We start from the raw sequence: 9,496 nt of genomic DNA on the forward strand, positions 1-9,496 counted from the left end.
CTTGCACTCAGGAGCAGAGAGGATGGAGCCCTGGCATCTGGCCAGGTGCTTCAGCGCTCCTACACACTTGTCGGCTCTCTTGGCTACTTACTGGGGAGGGATGAAAGGAGCTGGCACTTGGCTCGGTGGCAGCAGGAATGAGTTGATGTCCTCCCACCACAGGAGCAGGGTGGAAGTTGCATGGCTTGGAACATCTCAGTCAACACAGTTGCCAAGTCCATCTCTGTCCCTTGAGGAGGGCTGGGGAGAGCAGAGCACACCTCCTCACAGGGAGAGGGGGGAGGTCAACAAATGAGGTCACAAAAGTCCTTGGGACAGTGCTTACATAAATCTCATTCCCACAGGAGAGGTAGACTCCTGGCCTGGCCAACGAGAACGAGCTACTGCCATCCTGCTGGCCTGCCGCCATCTTCCCCTGTCTTTCCTGTCTTCCCCGGGCCAGCGGGCAGTGCTGTTGGCTGAAGCTGCCCGCACCCTGGAGAAGGCGGGTGACCGCCGGTCCTGCAGTGACTGCCAGCAGATGATTGTCAAGCTGGGTGGAGGCACCGCCATCGCTGCCTCCTGACCACGTCTGGGGCTTGGCCCCCCTCTTTCCGCTTTCGCCCCTTTCTCCCAGCTCGTCCCTCTGTCTCCCCACCTGTTTTTCTCCCTCCTCCAAGAGCTGTGAGAATGAAGGCAAGACTGATTTTCTGAGCTTTTACCTGCTGAGGCTTTTGGAGCATTTTAGGCCAGTAGGACCATGGGCAGAGCTCCTTAAAACTGTTGTGATAAATCCATGGTCCACGCCCAGGTGGGCCGAGAAGAAAGATGGCCTGAGCAGGAATGGGGTGATCTCCCCACTTGACAGTAGCATAGGGTGCTGCCCAGCCCCCTCTTTCCCCAGCCCTCTAGACACTGTCCCCCTTTCTGCCTCTTTGGGTTTTGTTTTGTTTTTAATTATTATGTTTTGTTTTGGTTTTGTTCTGTTTTTATCAGGCTTTCTCTGGGAACTAGGTCTCTATACACCAGAGAGCATTTTGCATTCTGGACTTGTCTGACGTGCCCATTTTTATACAAATGTTTTTATATGTGTGTGCTTGGGTCTGCCATGATACAGGGCAAAGTTACTGTGGCATCCTTTCATCCTTTCCCTGGGCCTGACTGAGGCCGTTCCTTGTTCTCTCAGTGTTATAGGGACAGCGGGGGAAGGGAGCCCGGCCCTGGGGAAGTGGGTGGGAGGCAGGGCCAGGCCTAGGGATGGGTGAAATGATGTTGGCATTGTTTTTTAATTTTTTAAAAAATAAATGGTATCCTATTTAATTGTCCTGTTCCTTCCCACTCGTCCACCCCCTGAGATGGCAGCCTGAGCTCACGGTAGGCCAAAGGGGCTGGCCAGGATGAAGCCACCAGTGGGGCTGAGGTCCAGGGGTCTTCAGCATGATTTATTTGTTCCTACCCACACCCTAACTCCTACCTCCCATATAGTTTATTTTTATCCTTAATTCCTGTCTGTGAATAAGCCAGGGTGGCAGACACTGGTCCCAAGCCCTCCCCAGCAACAAGCCTCTTTCAGGGTAGGCAGCAGGAATCAGGTCTCTTGCCTTGGGGTGGGGGGGGGGGGGTCCTAGGAAGAGTGGTCCTGCTCTTGTGGACTGCTTGGCTCAGGGCTTCCTGAGAGACTTGAGAGGAATCTTCCTCCTGTGCTTCTCCCTTCAAGCTGGGTGAAGCAGAGAGCGGGTGGTGCGGGCCTTCCTCTCCTCAGACTCCACCCATCTCTCCTCCGCCTCTCCCCCATCACTGTAATTTATGGCCCCTGCCCAAGGGGCAGCCCAGCCCTTGTGTCTTGTGTATATACTGTGCCTTTTCTCCTTGTTGAGGGGCGGGAGGGTGGTTTTTCACTGAACAGGGGATATACCTATGTCTTCCTTGATGTTGAAACAGTCACGTGTTGGACATAGGTTACTCAATAAACAGATTGGTACCACCTAACACACGGCTCTGTGAGTCTGTAGTGTGACCGCTGTGGTGACTTAACTATGGTGACTTGACTGTGTGACTTTGCCAGCATTGAGCTAGGGACTGAGGGCACCCAGATGGTTGCAGTCTGATGGACCTTTCTTGCCCGCAGGTGTACCTGACATTCTAGGGATGGGTCGTCCAGGTTCCTGCCCTTGCTGCTCAGCTGGCCGGCCAACTGGCTGTTAGTAGCAGTTGTTGGGAACTTGAGGTCTGAAGTCACTTCTCTATCAGGTAGTCCATTCCTTCACTTGCACTTCCTGTAGGCGGGGCCCTCCTAAGCATTTCACTGTCTGCTGGCCACATACAGCTATTTTCTGGTATTCCCCAGCTGAGTCACTTTGGTAAACTGGCCCCTCACCATTGCATGTGTGCCTAATGGGACACTAACCCCTACCTCCCCGCCATAGGGTTACTGCTCAGATGAGAGCAGTGTGACCTGCAAGTACTGAAGTATAGCAAGTGCTTTGTGAAGTGGGTGAGAGGCTGGCAGCTTGAGGTAGAGGTAGAATGGAAGATCCAATGTGAGAGTGAGCCAGGGGCTGAGCTGCAAAAAAAACATTGACCCATACCCTTTCCCCAAAGGGCATTAACAGCAGATTACACTCCCCTAAAGAATTGGAGCAGTCAGGAGGGTCCCACCTGCAGTGGTCACTCAAGTCAGCGTGCAGTAGCAGCCCCTGCCCTTGGCCTAACCCTAACCCAGTGAAGATCTAAGGCTCTGAGCAGAGAGGTCATGCTAACCGCAGCACAGTACAACCAAGGCTGCATCAACATGGCAGAGGCCTGAGAGGCTCTGGACAAGGTACTTAGGTCCCCAAACCTTAATTTATCTGCAGACAGCCCTGTAGGTCTCTTAGGACTAAAGAAACAGCAACAAATGGTGGCGGCTGTTCAGACAGTGTGTCACCCCTGGGAACACAGGAAGTGGTTTCACTGAGGTCATGTACCTCACCTGGCTGTAGCCCAGGTGTCCCCACACATGCCAGAGCATAAAATGCAGAGATGCGCTGACAGCACCCTAGGCCTCAGCCAGGTCCTGGGAGCCTCTGGCAGGAAGGGGGAAAGAGCTGCCAGTGCCAACCCTGCAGTGGGAGCACCCCAAGGGAGGGAGGGGCATTGCTAGGCTCCCATTCCAACATCTCCATCCCCTTAACCCCAGAGCAGCTCCTGGGAGGAGGCCCTTCTATCCTGAGCACCAGATGTCCATGTGGCCCACGCCCATTAGGGGGGTGGCCCTGAGCCAATCTAGCCAAGCAGCCAGCAAGCCAGGAGCCGGCCCAGGGCCAGACTGTGTCAATGAGGATCAGCCAGGCTGGGCTAACTCAAAACTGTTGAGTGAGAGATCACCTGCATGGGGGGAGGAGGGGGCTAGCCTCCATAGAGCGCATGGACCCCTGTAGGGGTAACACAACACGCCTGCTCCCCTGAACTCAAACCTTAGGGTGACGGCTCTGAGCATTGTTTGGCATTCAACCCCTCCACCCTATGGCCACTTCTCTCTGCCTTGGATGGCTGTCTGTACAGTAACTGATGATCCCCTTCGGACAGGAACCAACCACATTGGAAGGTTTATTTACACAGGTAAGGATAGCCCTACATTCCCAAGGACAGAACACCTGGCGGTACCCTTGTGGCCCCTTAGCCACAGGCTCCAAAAGTCCCCAAGTCCCCAAAGCCAACACTGTAACTCCACGGCCTGGGTCCCTGGGCCCCGCAGAAGGCTCCATTGGTTCAGCTTCAGACAGTGACCTCAGCTTTGCTATTGGTGCTCAGGTGCCGTGGCCCTCTGCCTGCGCTGCTGTAAAAGCTGCCAGGCTGTGCGCTGAAGGCCTCGGGCAGCTTCTCCACACTGAACTGACGCCGCGGCGCGTGGCCGGGTCGCCGAGGTGCAGGGGAGACCTGAGCCACCAAATGGCTACGGGGAACCGGCCGAGTGGGGCGGCCCGCGGTCCAGGCCGCGTAGGGGACCGACGAGACCGGGCCGGCGGGAGGTACGTAGCCAGGAGGGGCCCAAGGACAGGCATCAAGCAGTGCGGGCAAGTCCTCCGTAGGTCGGGGGACCCGCGCCGGGAGGGTCCGCGGGGCCGTCTCGGTAGAGGGAAAACGTTGATAGAAGTCCTGGGGTGCAGCCTCTGCGAGGGGGGCGGGGGACAGGGAGGGACAAGGGGGAGCAGGTCAGGATGCTGCAGCACCAGCTTTAGGTGACCGCGGCAGCGGGCTAGGGAGGGAGCCGATTGGCTGCTTGGGGACATCCCCTGAGCTCGAATTGGCCGAGCCAGGCTGCCTTTGAGGTGAGGAAGGTCGTAGTATCCACGGGGAACTGGCACCAGCAACATGCACCTCACCTGTGGCCTTGAGCGCAGCTGCTTTGAGAGTAGCGAACTTGGCATAGTCAGACTGCAACGTATGGCTGCCACCACCCTGTAGCCGCGAGCCACGCAGGGGTCCCGGGGTGGCAGACCCCAGAGGCGCGTTATTGAGGCGTTTCTTGTCTGGAGAGAGAGGAGGGTGGACTGTTTAAAAAAAAAAAAAAAAAAAAAAAAAAAGCTGAGCTTGCCTGAGGCACTACTTCTCAAAGCACTCCCTGACACTAGCTCCAGGCAACTTGGGGGGGGGGAGGGATGGCTCTCCAGAATGTCCTAGCTTGGCTCAGAAAAACAGGAATAATGGCAGCAAGCCCGGAGGGGTGCTACCCTAACGGATGGCTAAGGCACTGAATCTCTGGACCACTCCTCACAGAGATGGAGGGGCACTGAACCCCAGAACCTGACATGTAGAAGGTGGGAGAACCACCAAGCAAGACCAAGGGGGTGGGTTCCAGACCCACAAGTCAGAGCTTCCAATCCGCAGCCTTAGCTAGCGTATCCTGAATCTGGAGCCTTTCTCACACTCTCCCTGCCCAGGAGAAATACAGGACTGCCCATCTGTAGTCAAACCTACCAGGGCTTGTCCGACTCCTGCACGGGCAACTACTCAATTCTATATGGCAGGCAACAGTTCTACCTTCACTCCCTAGCCAGCCAACCAACACCCCGACACACACACACCCCCCACCCCCACCTTGCCACAGATGAACCAATGTCCGTCTACTATCGGCTCACCTGTGCTGTTGTGGGGGGAACCCCGAAGAACGCCACCACCCATTTGTACCTGGACACAGTTACCCAGGGGTGGACCCAGAGGTGGAGGCAGTGGTTCCTGAGGGCTTGGCTGTTTGAGAAGTTCTGTCAGTGTCCTGTGGAGACCAAAAGATGTTGAGGGGACTTGCAGCCCCACCCCCGCCTCTCCATCAGCCAGATGCTAACACTATCAAAGGCTGGCTGGCCGTAGCCACCGTTGTCTCGCTTTGTTTTGTTTTTTAACTGTTTTGTTATTTTATGTGTGTGAGTGTTTTGCCTGCATGCATGTCTGGGCACCACAAGCATGCCTGGTGCCCTCAGAGGCCAGAAGAGGGACATCAGAGTCTTGGAGCTGGGCTTACAGAGGATCAGAATAAGCCAGTGGTTGTCAACCTTCCTAATGCTGCGACCTGCTAATAGAATTCTTCATGTTGTGGTGACCCCCAACCATAAAATTATTTTCTTGCTACATCATAACTGTAATCTTTTTTTTTTTTTTTTTTTTTTCGAGACAGGGTTTCTCTGTGTAGCCTTGGCCATCCTGGACTCACTTTGTAGACCAGGCTGGCCTCAAACTCACAGCGATCCACCTGCCTCTGCCTCCCGAGTGCTGGGATTAAAGGCGTGCGCCACCACGCCCGGCTTTTTTGTTTTTGTTTTTTGTTTTTTTATAACTGTAATCTTGAAAGTCATCCAGTACTCTTAAGCTCTGCGCTATCTCTGCAGTCTCCCACAGTCTCACTTTGTTATCTCTGGGGAGTCCTTTCCAGCTCTCTGGGCACCCTTTCTGGTCTTTCAGCTACCTCATTTCCCCTCCCACGCATGACCTGTCAACCCCACTTGTGGCCCCAAGATGGCCACCTCCCAAAGCAGGTCAGGGAACTAATGAGGTCATGTGTAACTAGGGCTACCTTGTGTCCCTGAGGCTCCCTCCTGTGTTTCGCTCTCCAAGACCCTCCATGAGCTTCCTGTCCCAATGCAGCCCTCTCTGTACCCCGTAACCTTTTTCCTCATCTCCTCCCATTCTCTTATTTTATCAAATGCTACCAGAGTGCCTCCTCCGAGGGCCCCTCACCTTCCCTGCACTCCTCCAGTGTGGGCTTCTGCCGGGTCTGGGGCCTAGCTGGCACACAGGCAAGGAAGGCAGAAATAAAAAGAGTGGAGCGACGGAGAACTCTCTGTGGCAGCCCAACGCCAAAAAGCTGTGTGACCTTGGGCAGCTACCTCCCTGGGTACCCACGACACCCAGCCCCCACCCAGCTGTGACAGCGTCTGGCTGAGCCTTCCCCGCCGTAGCCGGCCTTCAGCCCAGCTGCCTGCAATGCCCAAATCCCATGATTTTCTTCCACTCTGCCTGACCCTCCTGGGGATGGGTTATGGCTGATTAAGGAACAGGGACACTGGAAGACACCCGAGGTGGCCAAGGATTAGCTGCAGGGTGGCGGGGTCCAAAAGGGTCTGTGCCTGCCTGAGATGACCTCTCCCTTCCCATCCTCAGTGGCTCCCACCAATTATCCCATCACTGGGCAAGAACTGATAACTCAGTTATCTGAAGTAAAGGAGGATTTGTGCCTCTGGGCCTCTGCACAAGACTCTCCAAGGCCTGACGCCAGTGGCCCCCAAGCCCACTTAGGAGCCTTCCCTACCCGTCAGCATCAGTATGGCATGTTTAAAGAGAAACGCAGGCAGGGGTTCAGAGCACACCCACCTAGGAGTCCAGAGAGTCAAGGCACCTGGCTAAGGGCACATAACCAAACCTGAACTTACAAGTGGAGTGTTGCAGTGAACAAGGCATCTACAGTCCAGACCAGCCACCCTGTACCACAATGGGTCTTGGCTCCCACTGCCTCTCGGACCTCCCTACTGCTTTTTTTTTTTTTTTGGTTTGGTCTGGTTTTGGTTTGTTGTTGTTGTTGTTGTTGTTTTTTAATCAAGACAGGGTTTCTCGCTGGGCCTGCTGGCGCACATTTTCAATCCCAGCACTTGGGAGGGCGAGGCAGGTGGGTCTCTGAGTTCAAGGCCAGCCTGGTCTACAAAGCAAAGTCCAGGACAACCAGGACTACAACAGAAATCCTGTCTCAGTGAAAAAACAAAAACAAAAACGAAACAAAAAAACCAAACAAAAAGACAGGGTTTCTCTGCGTAGCCTCGGCTGTCCTGGACTCACTGCAGTCCAGGCTGGCCTCGAACTCACAGCAATCCACTGCCTCTGTGCTGGGATTAAAGGCCTGCGCCACCATGCCCCACTGCCCTACTGCTGCTGCCTTTGTCCTTCAAGAGAGATCTCAAATTCAGAGGTTGAGCTTCAGCCTCTATGGCATTCAGAAACCCCAGCTATGGCCCATGGTAGCAGTGCACTAGCTCCGGGAGAGAAATACCAGGTCTTAGCTCCATGTCTGCCCTCCAGCTGTCTGGAAGGGATGGGCAAAATGGTGTGGTGGCAGCTACTCTCCAGACCACGTCTGGTCTGGGGTTGAGGGTGGGGGTGGGGGATGGGGGGGTGCTTCTATCTATGGTCACTTCTCTTGCAGCCTGTTGCATTTGGTGTCCACAGTCTACATGCCCAATGGAGCTGGGACGTGGGTAGATAAGGACAGCACAGGCAGGGGTACAAGTGGAGGAGGTTGAGTGGCGGCCAGACAGAATCTCAGCTCTCGGCCTTCCCATTTCGGCTGAAAATTCAAAATAAGCTAGAAACTTAGCCAGCAGCTGGCCGGGTCTCTGAAACAGGCAGGTCTGTTCCCTCCACACTTGATCCCATTCTGAGCAGCTGGAAAGCCAGACCAGTGCCTGGGGGTTATTGGGGGGGGGGGGATGCTTCTGAAACTCCAAGGAATGAAGGTCAGGTTTGAGTCACACTGGGTTGGGGAAATGGATGAAGGTGGGAGGAGGGAGAGGAAAGTGAGAGATGCAGCAGGAGAACCAGCCAAGCACTCCCTTTCTCTAAGCCCAAGACCACCCGTCGGTGTCCCGCCTGGCCATCGTCCTTGCCCCCTCCCCTGGACGCCGACTTTTCGTCTTCTGCAGAGGAGGTTAAAACCACAAGGAGGACGACCCAGAGCCCAGTATAGACAGGGAAGGTCAAGGGAATTGAAGACTATCAGGTGTCTCCCTCTGTGAAGAGGGGACAGGGGAGACAGAGACACAGAAGGGAAAACAAAAAACAAAAACAAAAACAAAAGAAAGACGGAGGCTGTCGAGAGCTCTAAGACTTAAAGGGAGGGGGTCGAAAAGGATGCAGTTGCCAGGGAATTTGGACCCAGCCGAGGGCTGTGAGGACGCAGAAGGCAGGAAGGCGGGCAGGCGGGCGGGCGCGCTCACCTGGTCACCGTGCGCCGAGCGCGCGGGCTGTGCGCTCTCTCCAGGCCCAGGCGTGCCCCGATGCCGACCAGCACGAGTAGCGCGGCGACACCGCACACCGCGTAGACCGCAGTGTGGCTGCGCTCGCGGGCTGGGTCCCGCGGGGCGGTGGTGTCACGGGCGCGGGCGGGCGGCCGGCCAGTCTGCACCCAGGCCGGCGTGTCGTAGTTGGAGCAGCGGCTCTGGTCCAGGCGGCGCGGGCCGTCGTGGCAGCAGAAGCGGTAGCCGCACGTGCCGCAGCAGAAGCTGTAGACGCCCGAGCTGCAGTTGAAGGGCGGATCCCACTGCCCCATCACGTCGTAGTAGCCGCGGCAGCGGTCGCCCCCCGCCGGGGCCACGGTACCAGACGCTGCGGGCTCCTGCGCCTCGGGAGCCCCCGCGCGGCCCGACGGCGAGCCCACCAGCAGCAGCGCCAGCCGGAGCGCGAGCGGGAGCCCATGCGGGCGCCGGCCACCGCGCTGTCCCTGCGCTCCGGCGCGCTCCATGCGGCTCGCTGCTCTTGCTATTGCTCCCGGCGCATGGTTCGGCGCTCGGCCGCTCTGCCCGGCTCCGCCGTGCCCTCCGGGACTGGTCGCCCCGCTGCCCGCGCTGGCTCCCGGCCAAAGCCTCCTAACGCGTCCCCGGCTCCGGACACAAGTGAGCTCGGTGTGGAGTGCGTGGGGCTGGTCCTCCGGTGGGCGCACCCTCCTCTGGGGCTCACCTCGGACTGGTCACGGTGGAGCCGGGCGGCGGGTGCTCACCTGCACCGTCCCGGCTCCCTCTGGCCCCGGCGGGTGCGCGGGGCCTGGGTCTTTCGGGGACTGTGCGGGGCGGCGGGTCGCTGGACACCGCTGCCTTCCCGCCGCCCGCTCCGCGGTGCCCGCGCTCTGGCTCCGGCTTCAGCTCCGGCGCGGGCTCGGCGCGGGCGGGAGAGGGAGCGAGGGGAGGAGGGCGGGAGGGAGACAGAACCCGGGGGGGGGGGGGGGAGCGCGGCCTCTGCGCTGGGAGGGAGGGGTTCTGTAGGGTCAGAGCAGTGGACC

At 57.4% G+C, this 9,496-nt stretch overlaps 2 protein-coding genes across 2 annotated transcripts in view; one reads left to right on the plus strand and one right to left on the minus strand.

The window, feature by feature from the left end:
* Positions 1–1,138, plus strand: part of Srebf2 (sterol regulatory element binding transcription factor 2) — a 61,386-nt gene extending 60,248 nt beyond the window's left edge. Inside the window, exon 19 of the mRNA XM_051160062.1 lies at positions 345–1,138. Coding sequence (XP_051016019.1) covers positions 345–565 — 221 coding nt within the window. The 3' untranslated portion in view covers positions 566–1,138. The remainder of the gene's footprint in view (positions 1–344) is intronic.
* A 2,550-nt stretch (positions 1,139–3,688) lies between these two features.
* On the minus strand, positions 3,689–9,373 carry Shisa8 (shisa family member 8). Its single transcript, XM_051160063.1, has 4 exons — positions 8,439–9,373; positions 5,100–5,233; positions 4,344–4,490; positions 3,689–4,130 (listed from the first exon to the last, which is right to left on the minus strand). The coding sequence occupies exons 1-4, from the start codon at positions 8,960–8,962 to the stop codon at positions 3,736–3,738; spliced, it is 1,200 nt and encodes a 399-aa protein (XP_051016020.1). The 5' UTR covers positions 8,963–9,373; the 3' UTR covers positions 3,689–3,735.
* Positions 9,374–9,496: the final 123 nt, after the last annotated feature.

This window comes from Acomys russatus, chromosome 17 (assembly GCF_903995435.1).
Source record: "Acomys russatus chromosome 17, mAcoRus1.1, whole genome shotgun sequence".
Taxonomy (NCBI): Eukaryota; Metazoa; Chordata; class Mammalia; order Rodentia; family Muridae; genus Acomys; species Acomys russatus.

Bases quoted from the DNA above. Each gene is read 5' to 3' on its own strand.
- Shisa8 (XM_051160063.1), bottom strand. From the start codon at position 8,962: ATGGAGCGCGCCGGAGCGCAGGGACAGCGCGGTGGCCGGCGCCCGCAT. The intron at 5,234-8,438 runs GTGAGCGCGCCC...TGGTCTCCACAG, and splicing joins GCTCGGCGCACGGTGACCAG to GACACTGACAGAACTTCTCA. The intron at 4,131-4,343 runs GTGAGGTGCATG...CCCCCCTCGCAG, and splicing joins AGCTGCGCTCAAGGCCACAG to AGGCTGCACCCCAGGACTTC.